General features: G+C 50.4%; 3 protein-coding genes across 4 annotated transcripts in view; 1 reads left to right on the forward strand and 2 right to left on the reverse strand.

The window, feature by feature from the left end:
- Window positions 1–27,225, reverse strand: part of CTNND1 (catenin delta 1) — a 144,662-nt gene that overhangs the window by 114,106 nt on the left and 3,331 nt on the right. The gene's annotated exons all lie outside the window — the stretch shown is intronic.
- CLP1 (cleavage factor polyribonucleotide kinase subunit 1) lies at window positions 3,124–6,472 on the reverse strand. The gene is made up of 3 exons (XM_066361498.1): window positions 6,361–6,472; window positions 4,622–5,249; window positions 3,124–4,225 (listed from the first exon to the last, which is right to left on the reverse strand). Exons 2-3 carry the CDS (start codon window positions 5,225–5,227, stop codon window positions 3,554–3,556), a joined length of 1,278 nt encoding a protein of 425 aa, XP_066217595.1. The 5' UTR covers window positions 5,228–5,249; window positions 6,361–6,472; the 3' UTR covers window positions 3,124–3,553.
- YPEL4 (yippee like 4) lies at window positions 13,846–18,478 on the forward strand. 2 transcript variants are annotated; one of them, XM_066361530.1, is made up of 5 exons: window positions 13,846–14,071; window positions 16,456–16,782; window positions 16,931–16,974; window positions 17,325–17,433; window positions 17,586–18,478. In XM_066361530.1, the coding sequence occupies exons 2-5, from the start codon at window positions 16,642–16,644 to the stop codon at window positions 17,673–17,675; spliced, it is 384 nt and encodes a 127-aa protein (XP_066217627.1). In that variant the 5' UTR covers window positions 13,846–14,071; window positions 16,456–16,641; the 3' UTR covers window positions 17,676–18,478. The 2 variants fall into 2 exon arrangements, with proteins under 2 accessions (XP_066217627.1, XP_066217626.1); XM_066361529.1 differs by lacking the exon at window positions 13,846–14,071 and adding an exon at window positions 15,929–16,455 and having other exon boundaries at window positions 16,547–16,782.

The raw sequence follows: 27,225 nt of genomic DNA on the forward strand, positions 1-27,225 counted from the left end.
AGTCATGTCTATGATCCTACACTCAAGCCGGCAACCCTGCGCTCAAGCTGGTGAGTCGGCGCTCAAGCTGGCAACCTTGGGGTTTCAAACCTGAGTCCTCAGGGTAAAAGGCTGATGCTCTATCCACTGTAGTGGCCTGGTCAGGCACCAACCACCCCTTTATGTTTAAATACTACCACCTTCCCTACTATCTTAATGAAATATCTCTGCTTGTGTTAAAGGACAGTTTCTCCCCTTGTATTCTGGATCCCAACCCCTTCATTCCTGCATTTTCTTCTGAATTTTTTATTTGATGTTTTATTTGAAAATGAAAAGCATACAGAAAAAAATAGAATAGTGTCAGCCCTGGCCAGTTGGCTCAGTGGCACAGCATCGGCCTGGCATGTGGAAGTCCCAAGTTCGATTCCGAGCCAGGGCACACAGAAGCGCCCATCTGCTTCTCCCCCCTCCCCCCTCTCCTTCCTCTCTGTCTCTTTCCTCCCCTCCCGCAGCCAAGGCTCTATTGGAGCAAAGTGGGCTCCTGCGCTGAGGATGGCTCCATGGCCTCCGCCTCAGGCACTAGAATGGTTCCATTGCTGCACAGCAACACCCCAGATGGACAGAGCATCGCCTCCTGGTGGGTGTGCCAGGTAGATCCCAGTCGGGCGCATGCAGGAGTCTGTCTGCCTGCCTCCCCGCTTCTAACTTCGGAAAAATACAAAAAAAAAAAAAAAAAAAAGTGTCAAGAACATCCCATGCCCATCATTAAATTCTCTCTCAAGTTTGTTATACTGAGAGACATTCTATCTAAAAAAACAACTTTCCCTTGCCTCCTTATCTCTACCACTCCCTTTCTTAGCAAAGCTTCTTGAAAGAGGTGTCTATAAGTCATCATCTCTACTTCTTCGGTTCATTTTATCTCAGTATATTCCAATAGGACTTTTGTCCCCATCATTCTAAGACTACACTCTTCAAGGTCAATATTGATATCTATGCTTCTAAATTCATAGTCAAGGCTCCTTAGCTAGCTCCTATTTTGCCTCATCTCTTATATTTGGAGTGCCCAAAAGTATTTCTTTTGCCTTCTTCTGATTTCCAGTCTTTAAGTAACTTCATCCAATGCCACTGCTTTAAATGCCTTCTAGAGGCCAATAGCTCCCATGTATCTTCAGCCCTACCCATCCAGATTCATGTTTCCAGCTGTCTATGTGGCATCTCCATATTGGATGAGTAATAGCTCACACTTAACAGTGTCGAAGTAGGACTCGATCTTCCCTAATCCCCTCCCTGAGTTTCCCCAATCCCATAGCCAAGCCAGCCGCTCAAGTAAAAAAATATAGGAATCGTCTTCGATTCCATTTGCTTTTCCTCAACGCTCCTATCAGCAAGTCCTATCAACCTTACCTCCAAAATATCCCACCGCAATCTATTCATCAACTCCACTGCCCTACTCTAACTCCCCATCGAGTCTCACATTGGGAGCAACTTGTGTCCTTGCTTCTACTCCATTTTCCAGAGCAGTGATCTTTTCAAAATGTAAATTAGATCATGCCAGTCTTACTTAACTATGATCTGAATGTATCTGTCTCCCAAAATTCATATATGAAATCTTAACCCTCTGAGAAGTGCTTAGGTCTTAGATAAGAGCCTAAATAGAGGTCCCTTAGCCCTTTCATTACATGAGGACACAGCTAGAAGGTGGTAGTTAGCAACCCAGAAGAGAAAACCCTTCCCAGAACCCAACCATGCTGGTGCCTTGATCTTGGACTTTCCAGCCTCCAAAACTGTCAAGTTTCTGACATTTATAAACCACCCAGTTTGTAGTATTTGTTATAGCAGCCCTAAGGGACTAAGACATGCCCCTTCTCCACTGTATCCCACTGCTCTCGGAGGACAAAAGCCCTACATTATCTTTTTATTTTATTTTATTTATTTTAGAGAGGGAAAGAGAGGGGTGGGGAGAAAGAAAGGGGGAAGAGCAAGAAGCACCAACTCCCCTATGTGCCTTGACCGGGCAAGGCCAGGATTTCGAACCCATGACCTCAGCATTCAGGTTGACACTCTATCCACTGTGCCACCGCGTCAGGCATCCTGTCTTTGCTGTTCCCTCCCCCTCAATTTTTATCACACTCTCCTTGATTCACTACATTCCAGCCATGCAGGCCTTTCCTTCACCAAACACATCCCACTTTTTCCATTCTTACATTTTTGCAGTGTTTCTTCCACCAGGAAGATTTTGGCCAAATTTTACACAGCCGTTAGGGCGTTAACTCAGGAGAGGACTTTCCTTACCACCCAACCTTAAGTAGCCTCTCAGTCACTGTTGTGTATCACCCAATTTCAAGTCCCTGAACAGCACTTAAGCTTTTTTGTGTGTTTGTTCTATAATGTAAGCTCCATAAGACTTTATCTCACTCCCCATCTAGAATGGTTCCAGGTAAATAAATACTTGCTCAATAAATACTTGTGGAAAGAATGAACAGATGAAGGGCATCAAATACTTATTAAATAATCCAAGTCCAAACTAGGAACACAATCATTTGCACAAGATCAGAAAATGGGGTTTCTCAGCTTCTTACCCCGAGTGCTCAGTTAACACTTTGACGTAGGTTCTGATGGCAAGCAGACAGGCAACAGGGAAGACAGTGGTGGCTGGGAGAGAGGGAGCTGGGAGCTTTCTCTGTCACGTTATGAGACCTGAAACCTCATCCCGAGTTGATCGCTAGACTTTGGGTCCTCACAGTTCCACCAGCACTGAGAACAGACTTAGCATCTGTTTACCTAAGTACACAGCAAAGGGAACCATCGTAAAAATTCACCTGCTTGGCTTACAGGTGGGCTCTTGATTTTCTTCTTTTCTAAGCATATAGCAATATACCATTCTAATAGTGTTTCTGTAATTCTTAGGGGAAATACCAAAATTTTTTTAAATTCTATCACCTTCTCGCCCTGGCCGGCTGGATAGCTCTGTTGGTTAGAGCCTTGTCCTAATACACAGGGGTTGCCAATTCGATCCCCAGTCAGGGCACATACAGAAACAGATCAATGTTTCTGTCTCTCTCTCTCTCCCTTCCTCTCTCTCTAAAAATCAATAAATAAAAAATATTTTTAAGTTATATCAACTTCTGTAATATGGAAAAAATATTTATTAAAATAATTTTTTTCCAAGTTTGAACTTTATTGTAAGGAATCTTTCAAATACACTCATCCTGGATAAATGAGATAACAACTACTATATAGTGACTATAAAGCAGTAATTTTTTTTAAAAAGCCCCTAAAAATTAGTCTCCATAATAGCACAGTGAGAGTAATGGGATTCTCTAGGGCCTTAGAGAATTCAAAGTGGCACCTAAGGTGATCTAAGAAACCAATTACATTCTCATGGTTCTCCTTTTGGTTCAAGATTAGAAGAGTTAGGTTACCACCACCTGTTTTAAGAGGTAGAATTATGTGCTTTTTACTAGTCCACCATCTATTTCCTGGTCAGCCTGGCCTCAACAGACTCTCACACTTCAGCCCATCCGCCTTTGGTGATGGCCAGATCTCCATGCCCAAAGCAGCAAGGCTTGCGTCTCTACTTCAGATCCATGAACCGGATATCCATAATGAGAAGAAAGTTCTTAGGCAGTGGGCGGGGGGCTGGAGAAAGAACGGTAAACACTTGATGCTCCAGGTCCACACTGGTCACCACGATGAAGCCAGCCACACTGGTCTCAGAAAGGTTCTCCTCCGTGCCCTCAGCAGTGCTGACACTCAGGAGGTGGTGCACCATATCTCGGCCAGGGGTGACAGGTACTAGTTTGAGCTGATTGTCCTCCTGCGACATGCCCAAAGGCAAACATGAGTCTGGGATTGTGGGTGCCCCAACTTTGTATATTTTCACATCTGAAAACTTGACATTGAAGGCATGGGGATAAAAACAGCCCCGGAATCCATAGAAATACTCACGGATACGCTCATCCCTACATTCCCTCCGGAAGTCCTTGGAGCGCTCAACCACACCCCCTGATTTAGGGAGCAGCACAGTGCGTACAAAGTGGGGCAGGTCCCGTTTCAGTTCATTGTACAGTCGTTCTTGATCCAGAACCACAACCACATCCACCTCAAAGGCTGAAGCTGCATGCACCAGAGCCTGGTAACCAGAGCCCTTGACCCAGCCACAGGTGTTAATGACACAGCCACTCACAGAGGCCCTTCGGTTCACTTCACATCTTTGGTTGAATACATCTGCTAAACGAGATGTAATCTGCAAAAGACAACATGAGAAAAAAAAATAAAAACACATAAAAGGACAATCCCTACCTATTTTGTCCCTCTTTAGAATAAATAGTATTAGATACAAGAAAAATATTTTTAAGGCTATGCTTTTGACCCCATAACAGAGATTTAATTTTTAAGTTGCTTCTTCCATCTTCTAAGGGAAAATTTATGGGGACTTAATAAATAATAGGTCCACAGAAACATTTAACAACCTGAGGTTGACTTATATTTGAAACTGTCTTTTCCAAAAGTATGCAGCAATAATACCAGCTGAGAGGGAGCAAAGAGTTGGCTATAGACAATCTGAACTAGCAAACTTCTGCACAGCTTCCCACACTGATAGCAGCACTACCCTCCACCCCACCATGGCTCCGGTTCTGACCTTATTATAAAGTTTGATGTTGGTGCCAGGAGTTGTGGAGCCAAAATGATACACCAGAGGGGCCTGGATGGAGAATCCCTCTTCAACATCTGCTGGCCGTTCAATGTACAGGGCCCCCATAGTACCAGGGATAGACACAGAGCCCTGGCCCACATCCAGCTCCACGTAAGTGGGACGGCGGCCCAAACGCACTGCGTAGTTGAGCAACAGACGGCACACTGTGGACTTGCCCACATCAGTGGGGCCCACTACCATCACCCGGGGGCCTCGCTCTTCTTCCTTCTCTGCCTGCCTCCGCATCTGCTCCAAAGCTGTGTGAGTGTTGAGGTAAAGCAACATAGGGGTGTCCTTGGAGACATAAGCCACCTCAGTGCGGCCACTCAGCTGTAGAGAACAGCCATGCCAAGTGAAAACAGCCACCTTGGCACCAGCATCAAAGGTGAATTTCTTGTTTCGGGTCAGCTCCGTGCCAAAGATTTCTGCCATGCCAGCCAGCAGCTCCAACTGAACTGACTGAGACGCCTCCACCTCAAAGCGAAGTTCTGTTTCTCGCTCTAGTTCAAATTTAGTTGTTGCCTTCTTGTCATCATTGGCCTCCTCTCCCATTTTTTCTGTGTAGCTGCTGTGCCTAGAACACAAATTAAACATTAGATCTAAATACAAGTTAGAACTCTTTGCAAAATCTTCCAGTAAATGTTTCCTCTGGCCCTGCTTTATTTTTCTCCTTATATCTGATCCTCATTTGTCTACCCCACCACAGTTGAACATTGTTATTTGTTGCTGTATCTCCAGTACCTATGATAAAACTTGATAACCTGCAGGCTCCTCTACAAATACATCAAGTGAATAAATGACTCACACATTAGAATAAAATCATATCTACAGATTGACAGAAGACTTAATAACATCACCTCATCGCTCCCTTCATCACTCTATTGGGATACTCCAGATTTAAGAAAGCAAGGGGGCCCTGGCCGGTTGGCTCAGCGGTAGAGCGTCGGGCTCAGCGGTAGAGCGTCGGCCTGGCGTGCCGGGGACCCGGGTTCGATTCCCGGCCAGGGCACATAGGAGAAGCGCCCATTTGCTTCTCCACCCCCCTCCCCTCCCTCCTCTCCGCCTCCCCCTTCCCCTCCCGCAGCCAAGGCTCCATTGGAGCAAAGATGGCCCAGGCGCTGGGGATGGCTCCTTGGCCTCTGCCCCAGGCGCTAGAGTGGCTCTGGTCGTGGCAGAGCGACGCCCCGGAGGGGCAGAGCATCGCCCCCTGGTGGGCAGAGCGTCGCCCCTGGTGGGCGTGCCGGGTGGATCCCGGTCGGGCGCATGCGGGAGTCTGTCTGACTGTCTCTCCCCGTTTCCAGCTTCAGAAAAATACAAAAAAAAAAAAAAAAGAAAGAAAGGGACGCCACTCCCAGCCCTCTTAGTCAGCAAGAAAGGGAGTCTGCCATCTGGATGCAAAGGAGAGAATACCGGGTTTGGACTTGAAAGGTCCCGCTCAGCAACAACTAGTAGTGTCTTTAGACAAATCACTTAACCTCTCTAAACCTTTTCCTCAGCTGTCAACTGGAGGCACTGTTGGAGGAAAATATCACTTCGTAAACTAGAAAATGCGGGAAAATATTTAAGAAGTTATTACCGATACCGGATTGCAGCTCTAGGTCTGACATTTGTCCCAACCTACCCAGACACGAACTCCACCCAGATCCCAAGGAGGAGACGGTTGCTCTCTGAGCTTATTATCTCACCTGCACAGCCAAGATCCCCAAACGGGATACCAAGAACCCCTCGCAAGCACGACCTGAGCCCAGCTTCAGCAGATCTCACCCAGACCCACGCCGGAAACAACGGCGGTTCCGCACTGGCGCAGTGGAAACGAGGCGGTCGCGCGATGCCCCTTGGGATACGTAGTTGTGCGAGGAACAGCCGCGAGCAGTTGAGCTCGCGCAGCCGCTCGGCCTTCTGGGAGTTGTAGTTAAAGGATTGTTTTGATTGTGACGTCAAAGGCGGGAGGGGCGGCGGCGATCATTGTTCGCCAAGCCAACTGGACCCTGCAGGAGTGGCAGTTGCACCCCCGCGCGGGGCGGGGAGTGGTCAAAGGGCGGAGGGTTACCAGACCTCTGAGGTTGCGGAGTCGCCACCTCGTTGCCGCTCGCCTCCTGCCCAGGAAAAGGAAGGGCCGCGGGAAGGGAGGGAGACTCACTATCTAGGTCTCATGATAACCTCCTTGTCTGAATTATAAGCCGGGAAGTAAGGAAATTAGCAAAACCTTCTTTGGACACGAGGAAAATTTAGTGGTAGGGAAAGGGGAGGAAAACAGCCTGTCAGAGGCCCAGTTGGGCTGTCATCCCCTACCTGACACAATGCTTGGCACCTAGAGAGCATTAAAATTTTTTTTTTTAATTTTTTTCTTTATTGATTTTAGTGAGAAAGGAAGGAAGGGAGAGAGACAGAGACAGAGACAGGAACATCAATCTGTTCCTGTATGTGCCCTGAGCAGGATGGAACCAGCAACCTAACCTCGGTGCTTCCAGATGAAGCTCGAACCAACCAAGCTATGTGGCCAGCACAAAAAAATTTTTAATAAAAGAAAAAAAGTCCCAAGAATTTCTTCCAGGTATTCTATAATTCATTCATTCAGTACCCAACAACCTCTCTCCCTGAATCCCTGACAGTTACCTAAGGTCAATCATTTTCCCCGAGGGCAACAGGTTGGGCCACGTCTATCAACCTCTTGTCACGAGCTCTGGTAAGCTCAGGTTTTGGAATCCTGTATTTGCTCTGCCACTTGTTCACTGTGTGACTTTGGGCAAAGGATAGATAGGTTTATACAGTTTCTTCTATGTAAAATAGGAATAAAAACAGTACCCAACCCTCTTAAAATCATTTTGAAGATAGAATGGGATCATACACATAGAGTACTAAGCAGGATGCCTGTAACATAGAACACTTCTGTTAGTTTATAAGTTTTCACTAGAGTTGGAGGAGGGGAAGCTATCATAATGCTGCCCATCTGTACAGAGCTTTACATTTTTCAAGTCTGTTTCAGGCATCTTCCTTCGCAGCCACACTGCACAGGCAGTCGTCATATCTCCAGACAAGGAAGGAGAGAGAGGTGAAGGGACTCAACCAAGCAAGGACTCAAACCCAGGATTTTGGAAACTGAATCCAGTTTAATAATAACAGCAAACACTGTCCTCTGGGCTTTACAGGTGGAAATTCATTTAATCCTTGCAAGAGTCCTGTGAAGTACACATTGTCATTGCCATCCTCACTTTATTTACTTTTTCAAAGATTTTTATTTATTCGGTTTAGAAAGGAGAAAGAGAGAAGGGGGGAGGAGCAGGAAGCATCGGCTCCCATATGTGCCTTGACCAGGGAAGCCAGGGTTTCAAACTGGCGACCTCAACATTCCAAATCAACGCTTTATCCACTGAGCCACCACAGGCCAGGCCACCTTGCTTTACAAATGAGGTGTTTTTTTTCAGTCCACGTGATTAATCCTGATTGAGAAACCTGATAAGATTTTTCCTGGTTACCTTTTTCCTGCTAGCTCTACCTTAGCACTCACTTTCTTTTTCTTTAAAAACTAAATCAATAAATTATTTATATATATATAATATATATATACTGTATATCAATTTTAGAGAGAGAGGAAAGGAGAGAAAAAGAAAGAGAAGGACATCAATTTATTGCTCCACTTGTTTATGCATTCACTGGTGGATTCTTGTATGTGTCCCGACCGGGGATTGAACCTGCAACCTTGGCATATCGGGATGACACTCTATCCAACTGAGCTACCCAGCTAGTGCCAGCATTCACTTTCTAACAATGCCATCTTCACTTCTCACTCTCAGTTTTTTCTTTGTTTGCTTTAATTATTTCATTCATCCACTGTACATGCATTAATTCTTCAGTGAAATATTAGGTATCCCCTAATCTTTCACCCTTCTTCAAAAATTCAGTTCCAGTCTTTCATTCATAGATCTCCCCAAGTGAGCTCAGCCTCTCATTTCCATGAATTGTCTCCCAGATCTGCTTCTTCACCTCCACACTCTCTCCCTTGAGGCAATTCCTTCCATTTATCTGAAGGTCATCTTTACCTGGACACTGTAGAGTTAACTCAAGGTGAATTTAGGGAGAAGAACCCACCGCACCCTTTTAGACTGCCCTCCATTCTGCTTCTTTTTTTTTTTTTTTTTTTTAAAGAAATCAACAATTGTCTTTTTATTTATTTATTTATTCATTTTAGAGAGGAGAGAGAGTAAGCATGAGAGAGAGACAGAGAGAGAGAGAAAGGGGGGAGGAACAGGAAGCATCAACTCCTATATGTGCCTTGACCAGACAAGTGCAGGGTTTCAAACTGGCGACCTCAGCATTCCAGGTCGACACTTTATCCACTGCGCCACCATAGGCCAGGCCCATTCTGCTTCTTAAACACAGAGTCAGGGCACATTTAAAGCATCTGTGCTTGCCTACACTCTTTCTCACTTTCACCAAGCCCTCTTGTCATCTCCACCCCATCCCGAAATAAAAGGTGACCAACTTTTATTTATTTATTTTTATTCATTTTAGAGAGGAGAGAGAAAGGGAGAGAGAGAGACAGAGAGGGAGAAAGAGAGAAGAGAGAGACAGAGAGAGAAGGTGGGGAGGAGCTGGAAGCATCAACTCCCATATGTGCCTTGTCCAGGCAAGCCCAGGGTTTTGAACCGGCGACCTCAGCATTTCCAGGTCGATGCTTTATCCACTGCGCCACCACAGATCAGGCAAGGTGACCAACTTTTATACAATGAAAAGGAGGACAAAAATAAATTGAAGAAAACAATATTGTAAATAAAAGAAACATTTTATTCATTGCAACAATAATACACTATAATATGATAAATACATAATTAAACTATTTGTAATATTTTATATTGTAATTATGCTTACATGCCTATTAATTTTTAATAATTGTAAGAAAAAAGTATTCATTTAGATACTATCTAAATGAGTACTTTTCCACTGAATGAATATTTTTTGTCAATGTATCATCTTGTAACAATGTATTGGAAATACCTGAACAAGAAATATCCTTTATATTGAATTTTACGTGAATTGTGCTTACCTGTCTATGACTGAATATTCACTGAGAAAGAAATAATCATGAGTCTACAGTGTTGTATGTGCCGTGTCGTGTTTCAGTAAGAAGTACACAAAGCCATTTGTGCACTCAGTATAGTGCGCGCTCTCTCAAGTTCTCCCGTGCGGAGGGCATGCCTTTCATAATCACGTCTCACCGCACTGTACTTATCTTTGACGAATCATCATGTCAAATACAAATACGTCACATCACACGCAATGGATCGACTCTGCATCGATCGAATACGGATATTTACAAATTAGTCTTCCAATATCAAAAAGGAAGACATGTAGGAAAAGGACACTTTTCGAGGGAGGACAGAACTTACAAAAGAAGGACTGTCCTCCCTAAAGGACGATTGGTCACCCTACGAAATAATACTACTGTCCTCATGCATCTTACTATCTCCTCTCCAGCTAAATCCTTGATCATTATCTTCCTGAGTTAAATTGATACCCTTTTGGCTTCCAAACTTTCAATCCTTGCCCTAGAAATTACCCTCGCCCTGGCCAGTTGGCTCAGTGGTAGAGCGTCGGCCTAGCGTGCGGAGGACCCGGGTTCGATTCCCGGCCAGGGCACACAGGAGAAGCGCCCATTTGCTTCTCCACCCCTCCGCCGCGCTTTCCTCTCTGTCTCTCTCTTCCCCTCCCACAGCCAAGGCTCCATTGGAGCAAAGATGGCCCGGGCGCTGGGGATGGCTCTGTGGCCTTTGCCTCAGGTGCTAGAGTGGCTCTGGTCGCAACATGGCGACGCCCAGGATGGGCAGAGCATCGCCCCCTGGTGGGCAGAGCGTAGCCCCTGGTGGGCGTGCCGGGTGGATCCCGGTCGGGCGCATGCTGGAGTCTGTCTGACTGTCTCTCCCTGTTTCCAGCTTCAGAAAAATGAAAAAAAAAAAAAAATTACCCTCTTTTTTTGTTGTTGTTGTTTTTTGTTTGTTTGTTTGTTGTTGTTGTTTTTACAGAGACAGAGAGAGGAATAGACAGGAACGGAGAGAGATGAGAAGCATCAATCATCAGTTTTTCCTTTGACACCTTAGTTGTTCATTGATTGCTTTCTCATATGTGCCTTGACCGCGGGTCTTCAGCAGACCAAGTAACCCCTTGCTGGAGCCAGTGACCTTGGTTCCAAGCTGGTAAACTTTGCTCAAACCAGATGAGCCCACGCTCAAGCTGGCGACCTCGGGGTCTAGAATCTGGGTCCTTCCGCATCCCAGTCCAACGCTCTATCCACTGCGCCACCACCTGGTCAGGCTACTCACTCTCTTTTTTTCCCACTTCCCACTGTTTTCCTCAAAAATGGTTCCTCATATTCCTCCTGCACTTACATTTCCTTTCTCATCTGCTGCCAGACAAGGACATTTCCTCTTCTTTCTTTACCGAGTTCTCCCTCTCAGTGTTAAACTTCTGATTCTGTCACTCAAGATACCCACATTGTGTTTCCAGAATTTACTCTAAACCCAAGAATCTTTTGATTAAATGTTCAGAATGGCTTTCTTCAATTCCTTTCCAGCTAACAATGCCTCTCATTACATTTTCCTATCTTAATTTACCTCTCCTTTACATGAGAAAAGAAAAAAACACCCACAATCAGTCCTTTCTGTAAGTCCCTACCTTTGTCACATTTCAAGTTCTGAGTGTTAGCCTGTTAAAAATCAGGGATATTTTTTGCCTGACCAGGCAATGGCACAGTGGATAGAGCATCGGACTGGGATGCGGGAGGACCCAGGTTTGAGACCCCGAGCTTGCCAGCTTGAGCGCAGGCTCATTTGTTTTGAGCAAAAACTCACCAGCTTGGACTCAAGGTCCCTGGCTTGAGCAAGGGGTTACTCAATATCACAGTCAAGGCACATATGAGAAAGCAATCAATGAACAACTAAGGTGTCGTAACCAAAAACTGATGATTGATGCTTCTCATCTCTCTCTGTTCCTGTCTGTCTGTCCCTATCTGTCCCTCTCTCTGACTCTCTCTCTCTGTCCCTGTAAAAAAAATAATAATAAAAATCAGGGATTTTATCTTAGAGAATGTGTTCTGTGGCCATATACTTTAGTGACATACATAGGGTAGCACTCCATGAGAAATATTCTGAGTCAAATGAAATGTAACTAGAATCTGATAGAAAAATAGCACTGAAAAATATGTCTTTTTATTTTTTCTTTGAGGGAGAGAGATAAGAATCATTAACTTGTAATTGCTGCACTTTAGTTATTCATTGATTGTTTTTCTCATATGTGCCTTGACCTGGGGGCTCCAGCCGAGCCAATGACCCCTTGCTCAAACCAGCAACCTTGGGCTCAAGCCAGTGACCTTGTGTTCAAACCAGGGACCTTGGGCTTCAAGTTAGCAACCTTTGGGCTCAAGCCAGTGACTATGGGGTCATGTCTATGATCCCAGTCTCAAACTGGCAAACCTGTGATCAAGCTGGTGAGCCCGCTCTCAAGCTGGCAACCTTAACATTTCGAACCTAGGTCCTCAGCATCATAGGTCAACACTATCTACTTTGCCACCACCAGGTCAGGCGAAAAATGTCTTTTTTTTAATATATATATATTTTTAATTCTTTTTTTTTTAGGGAGGGAGGGAGAGAGAGAGAGAGAGAGAGAGAGAGAGAGAGAGAGAGAGAGAAGGGGAGGAGCAGGAAGCATCAACTCCCATATGTGCCTTGACCAGGCAAGCCCAAGGTTTAACTTCAGCGTTCCAGGTCGATGCTTTATCCACTGCGCCACCACAGGTCAGGCCAAATGATATGTCTTAATAAGACACGAATTTAGCACATGTCTCTTGAGATACCAGAATTTTTAACAGTAAACTATCGTTGGGTTTCAGGGTGTTAAGAACAGTGTTTTGAAATAACTGTTCACTAAGTGCCTATCAGGCACTTTATTTCACGTCTCCATGAGGCAAATATTGTTTTTGTTTGTTTTGTGACAGAGACAGAAAGAGGAACAGATAGGGACAAACAGACAGACAGGAAGGGAGAGAGATGAGAAGCACCAATTCTTTGTTGTGGCTCCTTAGTTGTTCACTGATTGCTTTCTCATATGTGCCTTGACGGGAGGGGGGTGGGGGGGGAGCTACAGCAGAACAAATGACCCCTTGCTCAAGCCAGCGACCTTGGCCTCAAGCCAGCAACTCCACACTCAAGCAGGATGAGCCCACACTCAAGCTGGCGACCTCGGGGTTTCAAACCTGGGTCCTCTGCATCCCAGTCCAACGCTCTATCCATTGTGCCACTGCCTGGTCAGGCGAGGTAAATATTGTTACCTTCACTTAGCAGGTGAGGAAAACTGGGGCACAAAGAGCATCAGTAACTTGCCCAGTGGTTGCCGGTGAGTATATTGGCAGGTTTGGGATTCCAACTCATGTCTCTTTAGACCAAAGCCAGACACTTGGACTACCTCTAAAGATGCAGCTCAGCTGCTGATTTGAGAGCATGGACTCAGTGCTGAGCGTTGCAGTCCTGGAATGCAGAGAGGAGTTGCCCAGAGGATCTGCCTCAGAAAATTTACCACCCAGTAGAGCATCTTATGTAATGTGGGTGTCTCCATTCATGAAGTGCAGGAATTTGGAGGTAGTTGATAAAAGGTTCTTGTATGTGAGATGTCATATTTGGTCTATGACTCCTTCAGGGGTTTTGAGGCTTGGAAGTGCCTGGTGCAAGCTTGGGGGCACAATTTGCTGTATGTGACAATTCATGTCTTTCTTTTCTTTGCATCAGGCTGGGGTCCAAGCTGAAGTGGGAAATGTATCACCTTGCATGTGCGTGCAGGCACCTGAGTCTAGGCATCCACCTCCCCCCCACACCTCGCCACCTCATTTCCTCCAGCCCTGCCACCCATACTCCATCCTCGCCCAGCCCTGTCTCCCCCACAGTCTATCTCCTTGGCCACACTGCCTTCCTCCGCAGCAAGCAGCCTTTCCTCTTTGGAACCCCTCCCTGTCCTGTCCCTCTGTTCCTACCCCTGCCTGCTCCCCCCAGCCCCAGCCCCGATGCCTGCCCCCCTCCGCCCTCCCTCCCCGCCGCCTGTGTCTCCCAGCGCTGCTCTGACGTGGGAGGTGAGGGGGTGGGGGGATGGATGACTCACAGTGTTATGATGCAGTTCCACAACACACAGCTACCTTCAACCACAGACCGAGGCACAGACGGGAGACAACCTCTGGCCCCCCAAGCAGCTGGCCAGCTTTGCAGCCCCAGTATTGAGCCCCTAACTCCCCTCCCCCTCCCCCATCCCCTTCCCAATTGAAGGAGCCGAAAGAGAAGAGAGAAGAGTGAGCAGAGAGATTGAGAGAGAGAGAGAGAGAGAGAGAGATAGACGGAGATCTCTGGAGCAGACCTCAAGGTGAGGGGGCAGCCCTTCTCCAAACGAATTTTTTCCCTTTGCAAATTTCCTCCTCCTGCTGCGTGTTGCTTTCTCCCTTTGCAAAAGCATTATTCATCCACCCTTTGTCCTCCCTTCCCCCTCCCTGCTGCCTCCGCTCCTCTCTCGGCTCCTCCATCCCTCTCCAAGCTCTGACGATTCCCGCACTTATTTCCCGGCAACTTTGGCTGCAGCATCAGGCATCACTGTTTATTGTTCTGCGGCTGGTGCAGACCCCCCAAAGCCCGCCCTGAGAGCTGGCTGTGCTGCTAATGGTTTTGGACCATACCATGCGAAGAATGGCAGCCCCGAGGGGGCCAGAGCCTCACAGCAGATGAGAAAATCCATTGTGAGCAGGTGGCCCCCTCCCTTTTCGTTCCCGGAGAGGCACGGGATTCGCACCTGGTTCCTGGAGCCTCTGCTGTCAGCGATGGTTGCTCAGCACACCCCCTCCCCCGCAGCCCTCCCTCTCCGCTGCCTCCCACGGTCCAGCCCTGGTTCACTTGGGGAACATCCTCTGCCCAGCACTCAGCTTGCCTTTGCTTTTTTCCCATCATTTGCCCAACTTGCTTCTCCCTGGGATCTGAGATGGGAAAGAAATGAGCCCTGCTCCCCCTCCTGTGAGTGGCTCTCTGGCCTTCGGTGCAGCCTCTGCTTGGCTTGATGGGGGAGCAGGGGAGAGAGAGGGAGGGAGGCGTGCTGGCTGGCCGGGAGACCGGGGAAGGGAGCCCAGCAGGGACCTGGCCGGCCCCTCCCGGGCCCTCCGAGGAGGTGTGCTCGGTGGAGTAGCAGAGGGGAATCCGCAGGCAAAGTTGGAGGCAGACCTGTGAAGTGGACGCTGATCAGTGTTGTGTTGGTGAGGAGGGCTCGTTTTCTGCAACCAGAACCCAATGTCACCCTGAACTCAGCCCAAGGTATCTCCCTGGGGCCTGGCCGGGGGGACAGGACCTGAACCTGAAGATGGTCTCTGTCGGAGGTTCTGTGGAGACTCCCTGGTGGCCCCAGGGAGGACTAGACCAGCTGCAGCACTAACGGCCACCTCGGAGGACAGGATGACGGCCTGCCCACCCGACTACCCAGAGCCACACTGCCTCTGCTCTGCTCGCTTCATGGCCTGTCATCGCCAGGGCGTTCAGCCGGCATCTCTGAACCAGGCTTGTGCTGAGCCACCCACAAAGGGCCTGAGGGCCCCGGGAAGGAGAAGGCAGCACCTCACCTGCTTATCGGAGCCGACAGAGGACACCTCCCTTCTTATCCTCTGCCTCCAGCGCCCTCCTCCGCTGGGGGCTGGAGCTTGGACCGATGTCAACATCTTCCTCACGACTCCTAATCAGAACCCAGCAGTTATTTATCTTCTGTCGCCCACAGGGGCACTACTGTTTGTCCCCGCTCCTGGGAGCAGGTGGAAACGTTGTCTGCCTTGTATCCCAAAGCACAGCTTTTGAAAACACAAGTCCCGCCTTTGCTGCGCACGGAGGATTCGCCCCCACAGGAAACCACCCAGCCCTGCTCAGTCCAGGGGTGCTCCCCTCCTCGCCTCCCTGCCCTCCCTGCGTGGAACCCACTTCCCAGTGACTCCAGCTGGCAGATAGTGCCTGAAGGATAGTTTCTCTCCTCCAACTAGGGGCCTAAGTCCTTCACTGAGCGCAAAGGCAACGGTAAAGAGCCACAGGAAGAGATCGAGGGGTTCAGAGGCTGAGACGACAGCCAGGCACTGCTTCTGGGCCAAAGTGTGTGGACCAAGGAGCAAGACTGAGCAACGGCCGCGGCTGAGGTCTTCGGCTCAGGAGACATCGTAGAGCTGTAGTTCCCGGGAGCGGACCCCCAGCCCCAGAAGGGGCTGGAGCAGGCTGTGTGCACCTGCTGCCTGCCTGCCTGCTGCCCTCACTCCCATACCCCTCCTCCCATCCACAATGTATGAAGGACCAATTGTATTGCAAATTAGAGGCGATGGCAACGGAGTAGGAAAACTCTCAGGCAATCCCAACTTTTCGAAGGCTTTGAGCCTCAGAGCCGATCAGAGCATGTGGGAGGCAGATCCTCACGGAAGAACCGACATCAAGGAGAGAGCGCTGGCAGATGACATCGCTCCCATGGCGGCCCTGGAGCCAGCGGGCTGCTCCCAGGGGAAATGGTGGAGGCTGCTCCCGCCCGGGGGTGGGGGAGAGACACAGCCTCCCTGACTAGGGACCCGAGGCCTGAAACTGCTGCCAGGCTTTCCAGAGCAGACGGGGACCCAGGGGACGGGGAGGCTCAGTGATGGGGGCCGTAGGGCCGGGGTGAGAAGAGCCCCACCACCTCCGTTCCCTCCGGAGGGGTTCCGCCTGAGGTCACCGCTCTCCTGATGCACCTTCCCCTCTTCCCAGGTGACTTTTATTTCTACCCGGTTCACGTCTGGGGGGGAGCCCTGGTCGGGCAGCCCCCCTACATTTCTTCTGCCCTGAAACACGGCTCTAGCCAACCTGCTCCGCTGCTTCACCTGCGACCGCCTGTGTGGGGGCTGTACTGCACCAGCCCCTCCCGCCCGCCAGGGCATCGCCCTCCAGCCCGTCATGCCCAGCTGTGACCCCGGCCCAGGCCCTGCCTGCCTTCCCACCAAGACCTTCCGGAGCTACCTGCCCCGCTGCCACCGCACCTACAGCTGCGTCCACTGCCGCGCGCACCTGGCCAAACACGATGAGCTTATTTCCAAGGTATGCCACGTGGGGGCCTGCCACTCCCAGCCTCTCCCCAGCCAGGCTTGAACTCACCTGGGGTGAGGCAAGGCAGCGTGCCCTCCCTCCTCCGTGCCTCCAAGACCGGGCTTACCCAGTAGTCACTGCCTGTCCTGTGTCTCCACAGTCCTTCCAAGGGAGCCATGGCCGAGCCTACCTGTTTAACTCCGTGTGAGTCCACTTCTCTCCTTGTGCGTGTGTGCTTGCGTGTGTGCATCGTTTCCTTCTGTAGAGAAAAGGGGTGTGCCATGAGAAGGTGGCCTTGCATCCCTGCTTTGCCTCCCCTCTTGCAAAGGGGTTCAGAAACTCAGTGCTGTTCTCTTGGGAGTCTGGGCAGAACTGGAATCTCACATTGGAGGAAGAAGGCCCAGGCTCTAGGCATAAAGGGTGGGTTTCTGAAGGCAGGGGCTCCCAGTTGGGTGGGTTAAGCTCTCCAGACAGAAGTCCCTTTGGGCTGTTTGGGGGCTGGACCGACAGAGTGACCCCACTGTGTGCTGGGTCCTTCCTGTTTCCTGAGACAGGGTCAACGTGGGTTGTGGGCCAGCAGAACAGCGCCTTCTGCTCACGGGGCTCCACTCGGTAGCTGACATCTTCTGCGAGAGCTGCAAAACCACACTGGGCTGGAAATATGTAAGTTCCCGTGAGGGAGGCAAACTCCCAAGTGGACAGTCTCCATGGCCCTCCAAGCCCAGGGGGGTGGACTGGGTGAGGGTGACATTGGGGACAGCGGTCATACAGGAGGGGACTGCCTGGTCCCACATTCACTGCCTGCTCTCCACCAGGAACAAGCCTTTGAGACAAGCCAGAAGTACAAGGAGGGGAAGTACATCATTGAAATGTCACACATGGTGAAGGACAATGGCTGGGACTGAGGGGCTCAGGCAGGCAGCGTCCTTCTTCCGCATGCCCCACCCTCCCATACCTGACCCCTGGCCCTGCCAAGCTGTCCATACCAGCATGAGTACTGTGCCACCCCTGGGGGGACCAGGCTTCCACCAGCCCCTCCCGCCTCCACCTCATCACTCACAGGCCTCTTTGGAACAGGGGCCTGGGGTACCCCAGGGGTGTTCAAGGCTCAGGAGTGGGCAGCAGTCAGGGATATGGTGATGGGCCCACCTAGCCCCAAGGTCCTGACTGGAGGTGACAGCAGGGCACACTCAGGCAGAGGACCATGGGAGAAATCAGTTGTTGCTCCATTTTATCGAGTGAACGGAGGACGAATCCTGAGTGAAGGGGCTGGTATATCCAGGGCCACAGAATAGCAAAGAAAAGGCTTGGGTTGGAATGACATTTTGGTCTGACAGGGAGATACCAGTCTCTGAAGCATCCCACCCCATTAGTACGATTCTGGGGGTGGGAGGAAAAACCTCAAACCCAGGCACCGGGAAGTAAAGGAATCACAGGGGTTTCCATTTCACTCCACGTGTTTATCTTGGCACTAAGGAGGCACTTTCCAGTATCTAACTTCTGCCACCGGGTGGGGTGGCGAAAGCAGCCCATAGAACAGGCCCCTCCCCCAGGCCCAGCCACTGCTCCCTGGGACCCAGTCCCTTGGAAGGGAGGTGGGAAGTCAGTACTGCAGGGCCAGGCGTCCTCGTGGCTGCCACCAGCGAATGAAACTTTTGTATGATACATAAAGTGTTTGGGTCTATTTTTAATAAAAAGGAGAAAAGCAGCTGAAGCGCTGTTCCGACTTTCCTTTCTTGTGCAAGTACCAGTCACCCTCCCCACCCGTCCTTTCCTGCCACTAGGGGGCAGCAATTGCTTTATCTGTGGCAGGACCCCCACCGGAGCTTTCACCAAAGAATGGGTCCTCAGGTGATGCTTTGCTGAGGAAGAGGGATGGCTTTTGTGAGATATTCCAGTTGGAACATCCAAGACAGTTCTAGTCGACCGGAGCCCTTGATGATGAATACATTTTTTTGCCTGGATCCAGGATCGGACATCGGGAGGAGGCTCATCCCCGCACTAGGGTGTTCTTGGGTCCCGCTGCCTTTGCACCTGACACTGATGTTTCAGTCAGCTCATAGCTACACTTGAGGCTAAAAGGAAAATTGATCGGCCAAGATGCTGCCCTGCCAGCTGAAACAAAACGGCTCAAAATTGCAGCATCGATGCAACCATGTGACCCTAGTGCAATTTTTGGCAGTGATATGAAATAGCTGTTGTTGGGTCACTGACACCTGCAGGGAGGACTGCACACATCATAAAGGATCGTTTTGTTTTTGGTAAGCTAGCTTGTTATTTCCCCGATGCATTCCCTGGGGTTGCAGGGATCTGGAAGGCAATTACTACCTGCAGGCATGGTGGTCACCACTGGGATGCCGAGCAGAGCAAGGCAGCATGCCTGGACTTCATGGCAGACTAGTGGGAGGACAGTAACCGGGCGATGCCAGTAGAAGGTGACAGGGTCTGAACAAGGATGGGGAGTAAGCTAAGGAATTTGCAAGAAAGGTTAGCAGAAGTGATGACACAGATGGTGCTCAAAGGATGAGCAGTGGGCAAACGGGAAAATGAGGGAAGGGAGATTGTTTCCGGCAGAGAACTGACAAGTGGCTCAAGCTTTGTCAATATAGAGGAAATCTTTCGTGTATCTGGGACATAGGTGCAAATGGGTGAGAGGATGACACCAGAAAGACAGGAGGCAGCCATAGGCCACTTAGGGAAACTAGATTTCATCCCAAGAGCATTGGAAAACACTGAAAAGTTCTCGTGTTTTTTGTTTTTTTTTTTTTTTTAAACAAGAGTGGAGTGACATCAAATGGCTATTTCATGCCCAGAGACTCTAAGAGAAATGTTAATAGACTGAAGAAAGTACGGGACATAAATTGTATAGCATCTCAAATACTGTCAACATCAGAATGGAGCTGTCTGAGCCGAAGAACAGAAAGGATCTGTAAGATAGGCGAGTATGACGGCAAACACACCCCCACCTGAGGCCTTGGGTTGGGGGTCTGTCTCGTTCAGTTTCCACATGCCTGAAGATCCTCAGGCTCCAACCAGAGGCCCAGAACCTTGTCCCTCTCGGTCCCATTTCTTGCACCAAGGTTCAGGAAGGTTTCTGAAGCCCCAAGCTTTGACCTTGAAGATCAGGTACAAATTAGCTGCCCTCTTACAGCTGACCAAATCTGCCTATTTATTTAAGAGAGGCAGAGAGTCAGAGAGAGGATAGATAGGGGCAGATAGGAAGGTAGAGAGATGAGAAGCATCAGTTCCTTTAGTTGTTCATTGATTGCTTCCTCATATGTGCCTTGACCAGGGGGCTACAGCAAACCAAGTGACCTCTTGCTCAAGTCAGCGACCTTGGGCTCAAGCTGACAACCTCGTGGTTTCTAACCTGGGTCCTCCGCATCTTAGTCCAACGCTCTATCCACTGCACCACCACTTGGTTAGGCTCAATTTACTTTTAAGTTCTTGCTCAGCCGACTAGGCACTGTGGTAAACAAGAGTAAACTGCATGGTTTTGCTCTCAAGTTCCTGTAATCTCTTGGAAGAATCCTTCTGCAGGCTTGGTTCAGGGATACTATTTAGTCTCTAAGAGCAGGCCGTAGGCAATGCAGTCCAAACCCTGGTTGTCCAGACAGAACTGCACTCAAGCAGCATCATTATTCAACACCTGTGGCCAACACAGGTCATGCTGGGAATTACAGATGGCTATGACGTCTTTCTACCTCTGAAGAACCAGGAAAGAAGCCACAGCTTGGGAAAGCCCGTCCTTGCTCCTGGAGAGGTCCTTTCAGGTTAGCCCTTTCCCTTTCCTGTGCAGCTCCTTGTTCTAATGGTGGTCTACCTGGGTGACAACAAGAATCCTCCCAATCTTCTCCACTCACCAGCCTCCGATCCCAGGCCAGGTCTGGGAACTCCTCCTTAGCCAAGCCACTTTTGTCCTTAAAGGCTGGAGATTTTAGAAGATACCCTCATCTAACCAGCAGGTGGCATCAAAACCTTCTACCCATCAGCTCAGATGAGAGCCTACTCAAACCTCTTCCAATAGGTCTACAAAAAGATGGGTTGAACTGTCAGATTTAGGATAGGTTTATATCCAGGCTCTGCAATTTAAGATATAGAATGTTGGGTATACTGCTTAAACCCTCTGGCTTAGTTTTTCTATCTGTGCAATGGGGTTGTGACTTGCCAAGAAGTCATTCATGTTCACCATAAGAAGTGTCTAGCACACAGGGCTGCAGGTGGAAGTGCTTCCGTAAATGTGAGCTATTTGACTGGAACAGGGAGGCTTCCCACGTTCCCACCAGGGTAGCTGATTGGCGCCCAGATGGGAGAGGAAGTCTGGACGCTGAGGAGGCAGCCGGCGCTGATAGCACTACACGGCCAATGCCCTTTTAACATTGCACTGCTAGTGGTAGGTGCAGACAGTAGCACAATGTGAAAAGAGCCCCGGCCTGCAGCAGGGACGTGCCGGCCCTGCCTCCTCACCCCTCTCCCAGACCCCGGCCCACTCAGCCGCCCTCTGCCTTTGCTTCTCCGGTACAGCTTCTCCATTCCCAGCGCTAATCCTCTATCTTCTCTCCATTCCTCCTTACCTGCTTTCTCACACCCCTCCCAGCACTACGACCATCTTATCCTGGATTTGGGGTGGGGAACAGGGTCCATGGAAGCACAGCTGAAGGGATACGCTCAGCTTGGTACTCAGTCTTCAAAGGAAACGACGAGTGGAAATCCCACAAGATTGGGGGACACTCGCGTTATGTGGGTGTGGATCTCTGCCAGCTCCCCTTCGGAAGAGGAGCTTGCCGACCAGGACCACAGCCTTTCATTCTTCTTTACTCTTTTAAAGCCCTCTCCCCGTTTTAGTTTAGATAAAGGGGAGTTCTAGCCCTCAAGGGGACACCTTGGCCAAAGCTCTAGGACCAGAGGGGGGAGACTACAGTCACAGGTCCCCGGGCAGCAAAGAAGCTTTCAGGTCGGAGGTGGAAGCTGGGGTGATGCCTCACCCGTGGTCTCCTCCGAGGTCTTCAAAATACACTTTATAGACTCAGCATGAAGCAAAATGGTGAGGGTGACTCCCTCTTTTATAATGAATGGTAGGGATAGGCTTTCACTGGCAGTGGGGATAGAACCTAAGTTGTTTCCTGTTTCATCCAGGGATTCCCATTAGGAATTCAAGCTCCCCCAGAACTTCACCATCCTACCCTAGTGGAGGGGAACCTGCATATAGTCAAAGGTTCCGGCTTCTCGTGGGGTACACACCTAGCTACCAGCGCCAGCTCTGACCTGGTGAACTGTGGGCAACTCAGAGGTGCAAAAGCTGTGGGACAATTCCTTGGTGTACGGGGCAGAGAAGGCTCTGGGCCATGCCCTCCTCCCCACTCCACAGCCAGCAGGAGGAATGGAGGACAGAATCCAGTTGGGAGCTCTTCCTCCGGGCTTCCCCTCCAGCCTTCTCCCACCCGCTCAGGAAGCAGCAGAGGCTCTCTCCCGCCCTCCCAGGCAGAGTTTGTTCCTGTAATCTGAAAACACAGGGCCCTGTCCCATAGTTTGCACAGTTCGAATGGACGGAAACTAAGGCCCTGCTAGGGTCAGTCACCAGGCCTCTGCTCCTGGGTTGGGCAAACCAGTCCCAGCTGGGAACTGGATCGTGTCAACAGTGGGCAGAGGGGCAAAGCCAGGACTGCCCAGCCAGCTTGAGGGAGGCTAGAGGAAGATTCTTTACCCAAGAGTGCCCAGATCTCTTCTGGGGAGAAGAGAGGTGGCTGGGACCAAGAGCCCCTCAGCCCTCACACCCAACTCACTCCAGGGCGGGATTCCCTGCGCTTCACCAGCCAGCAGGGCCCTTCCCCCACCTCGGGCCCAGGAGCCATCCCCCAGCTCCTTCCAGAGGCGGTGTAGAGACCGAGGAGGAAATGGGGGAGGGGAGGCCCGGCTCAAGTTCTCTCCACTCCCCCTCCTCATTGGCCACCATCTTCCGGCCCCTGCCCCCCAGAGCAGCAGGGGATGGGGCCCAGCCTGCGGAAGGGAGAGAAAGGGCCGGTGGAGGGTTAGCTGGAGCAGCAGGGGCAGCGGCTGGCCCCAACTGTCTCCTCCCACCCCCTCCCCGCAGCCATGGCGACAGGAGGAGGAGACCAGGAGGGTCTTGAAAGCCGTGTTCTGTGAATGGGATGAGAGGGGCAGGGGAGAAGAGGGGGGGTGAGGGGCTCTCTCTCAACACCCAACTGTGCCCCCCCCCTCCACACACACACCTCGAGGCTGGACCACACACACGCACGCACAATCACAACTCCCAGCCACAGTTGCTGCACAACTGAGCCCTTACTACACACTTACCCCAAACAGCAAGCACTGGAGTGTGAGCACACAGTTCCCCACCTCCCGCACCCCTAACACCCCGCAACTCTTAGTCAATGTAGGCCTCACCCCCCCACACAGTCCCCTGGCTTAGCCTAACTTCTCGAGATGCAGAACTCTGCCCTGTTCCAGCCCTTCGGACACCGCCTTTCCCTCTGAACACACCCGCCAAGGCCCCACACCCTCGCACACCCTCACACACTCGGGCATGGCCAGATGGCCCAGCCGCAGCCCTGCCCAGCAGAGCACCCCACGCCTCCCCACCCTACCACACCCCCCACTGGAAAATGACAGTGAGGCCGCCCCAGCAAGACATACCTAGTGTTTCCCTGCTGAGAGTTGTTTGGAAAGGAAGAGATAGAGGAGATGCCCACGAGTGGAGGAGAATGGGGGGTGGGGGAGAAAGAAGAGGAGAGAAAGAGCCCAGACCACCCCTCCCCTCCCCGACAGAGAAGAAAACCGAAAATCGCTGGCGTTACCCTTCTGGGAGCTCCCGATACCTACACATGGCTCTTCGTTATGTTCCTCTGCCTGCCACCTCCTTCTTCCCGGGCTCTTTCTCTGCCTTTCCCTCCCTCTTGGCTTCCCTCCCCGGCCGCGCTCCCCCCCTCGCACACCCTCTCGCCCCTCAACAGCTCCGCTCCCGGGCTGGGCGCCGATGCCCCGCGGCCGCGCCTCCACCCGCCCCCCGAGACCGAGAGCCCGGGGCCGGCCGGCCGCTGCACCCTCTCCTCGGCCGATCTGGTTCTTCCCCCCTCGCCCCCTTTCTCCTTCCACACTCCCTGCCGTCCATCTTGAATACTTGGGATTCTTGAATGGAGTGAGCAGGATCCGCTCCCCCAGGCTCCCATTGGCTGTGGGTTAACCCTTTTGAAACGAGATCCTCCCTCCCATTGGCTGCCAGACTCCCCTCTTCTCCCCCAACCCCCATCCCCTCCACCTCCCAACAGCCGGCGAGGTCAGGGCGCTCCCGGGCGCCCCCTCCCCTGGCCTCTCACCCTCTATCCCCACCCCAGGACGCCCCACTCCCTGCTCTTTCCATCACACCCTCTGCCCCCCACCCCCACAGCACTGCAGGTGAAGGCAGATCCAGTTCCCGCCAAATGCGGCCCCAAGGTTGGCCTGGAAGAAGCCCTGTTCCCAGATGCCCCTTGTGCTGGACTTGTAGACCCTGGCAGATACATGGGGTGCAATTTCCTGTCCCCTGTCCACCCCTCCTTGACCAGAAGTACCTCTCCAACAGGGGATCCACGCAGCCTTGTAGCCTCACCCCCGACAATCAAAGAGCCCCAGCCAGTGCCCCTAAACCAACCAGCCTCCAGGACTGGCCAGGAAGAGGGCAGCTCCAGAAAGAAGATCTGGGGCCCTTCAGAGAAGCTAATTCCCTGAGTGCCTGGGGGCAGGTCTGACCCCAGGAAGAATGTGCAGCATCTGGAGCGCTGCTCAGTCATAAACATCCCTTGAGACCAGACCAGCCGCCAGGCCCAAGTGCTGGGCCCACTAGGGCTCTGTGCTGGGCGTCCAGAGAGGCATGGAGGAAGGAGAGAATAGGTCAGTAAGTCAGGCTCGGGGGTCAGGGTACCTTTTTTCTAGGCCCAGATCTGCCCACAATATTCTTGACGAATATTGAGGCCTCTCTGGGCCTCTGTTTCCTCCTGTGCAAGATACAGTCTAGAATAGTGATTTTCAACCGGTGCGCTCCAAGAATTTTAAAAACATGCAATACCTAACTATTTAGTGAGGGGCACTGACTTCTTTTCCCTTAGATTTTCAAATTTTAAAAATGACAACAGCCAACACAACAGTAGTCATCTGGTGTGAATGAATCAAAATTGTACATTTTTTGGTCAGATTAGCAAAAAAATGTATTCTGTGCCACAGAATTTTAGTAATTAGTTTCTGTGTTTCATGAGATGAAAAGGGTTGAAAATCGCTAGTCTGGAAGACTACTGTTCTGTAGATGTTTCCGTGTGAAGACGGACAGGTTCTGCATCTGTGTTATCCAATACGGCAGCTACTAGCCACATGTGACTCTTTTTTTTTTTTTTTTCCTACAGAGGCAGAGAGAGAGTCAGAGAGAGGAATAGATAGGGACAGATAGACAGGAACAGAGAGAGATGAGAAGCATCAATCATTAGTTTTTCGTTGCAACATCATATGTGCCTTGACCGTTGGGCTACAGCAGACCAAGTAACCCCTTGCTCAAGCCAGCGACCTTGGGTCCAAGCTGGTGAGCCTTGCTCAAACCAGATGAGCCCACACTCAAGTTGGCGACCTCGGGGGCTCGAACCTGGGTCCTCTGCATCCCAGTCCGACGCTCTATCCACTGCGCCACCACCTGGTCAGGCACCACGTGTGACTCTTGAGTACTTGAAATGTCGCTGCTATGACTGAGGAGCTAGTTTTTAAATTATATTTAATTTTAATTACTTTCTTTTTTTTTTAATGTTTATTTTATTGATTTTAGAAAGAGAGGAAGGGAGAGAAAGAGAAACAGAATATCAATCTGTTCCTGTATGTGCCCTGACCGGGGATCAAACCACCAACCTCTGTGCTTAAGGACAATGCTCTAACCAGCCGACCTATCCAGCCAGGGTTAATTACTTTTAAATAGTCACATGTAGTCCTTACTGGCCAGTGCAGGTCTGGAATTCTTGTGGTCCTTCTGGTGAAGAACATTATCAAATTCTTGTTAGGAGAGGAAAATCCTTTCCCTTCAGCCTCAAGTACAAAACCTTCGAGCTCCAAATCACCAAGGGTTTCAACACCCAGGCGGGGTTTAAATTCCTGCCACCTTGGACAAGAATCCTTTTCTTACGACTGTCAATCTGTTCTGACAAAGGAGCTAAGATACACACATGCAGGGCACAATGGCAGATCAGGGCTAGCGGGGACTTTGCAGAGTTGTCCAACTTGTTTTTTCAAGGACAGAAACCAAGATATTAATGAGGTGGGGATGAGGGGTGGCACTTCCTTAAGGGAAAGAAGCAGGTTATGTTCACTTACCAGTTAGCACGCACCCGTAAACTTAGTACATCTCTTTGTGGCTCTGCACACACGCACGCACGCACACAATACATCATTAAGTTCATTCAATAAGTGTACTTCTCTGACCCAGGCCAAATATGAACTGCGGTGGAAATCAACCAGTATGGCTGATACCAAGGGATAACCAGCTCCATGTGAGGGTCAGATAAGCCCTCTGACCAGCATGCGAAAACCCAAAACACAGAGCCCTGGGGTATGCCAGGTGACCAGGACATGGACAGCCCAGAGGTTGCTTCCTGAATCAATGTGCTTGAGGGAACCATCCCGGTGACACCTCTGTGAGGGGAGGAAGCTGTGGGGCAGGTAAAGAGTATGCTGGGTTCATCCTTGGATTGACCAGGAAGCAGAATTAGCAAGGGGCTGGAGCTACTAAAGGACGAATGTCCAGGATTCTGGTAGCTACTGGCTAAGACTGGTGCCTACAGGGCCCTAGCCAAGCAGAGAGAGAGAGCCGCCACGGGAGCTGGTAAAGGGGATACTGCACCAGCCTGAGCTTGTACCGTGTTTGTCCGGTCCCTCTTCCACAGGGCCTGTGTGAGTAATGAGCTATGGGTGCGGAAAACACAGAGCTGCCTGGGGAATAGCTTTTGTCCTCAGTACTCCTTACTACTAGGTGGTGATGGCTAAGTGACTTCTTTGGTGACAGACAGATAAGGAGTTCAGAGGAGGGAAGGACTGTTCCCAATGAAGAATGGAATCTAAGTCTTCTTGGGGGAAGTAGATTCTAAGACAGGGGTCCCCAAACTACGGCCCGCGGGCTGCATGCGGCCCCCTGAGGCCATTTATCCACCCCTGCCACACTTCTGGAAGGGGCACCTCTTTCATTGGTGGTCAGTGAGAGGAGCACAGGATGCTCCTGGAGTACTGTATGTGGCGGCATTGCTCACGTACAGTACTACTTCCAGTGATGCGGGATGCATGCGTCACGGCTCCGGAAGTGCATCATATAATTTGTTACGGCTAGCAGTGACAAATATGGAACCGGACATTGACCATCTCATTAGCCAAAAGCAGGCCCATAGTTCCCATTGAAATACTGGTCAGTTTGTTGATTTAAATTCACTTGTTCTT

Source organism: Saccopteryx leptura, chromosome 1 (assembly GCF_036850995.1).
Source record: "Saccopteryx leptura isolate mSacLep1 chromosome 1, mSacLep1_pri_phased_curated, whole genome shotgun sequence".
In the NCBI taxonomy this organism is placed as follows: domain Eukaryota; kingdom Metazoa; phylum Chordata; class Mammalia; order Chiroptera; family Emballonuridae; genus Saccopteryx; species Saccopteryx leptura.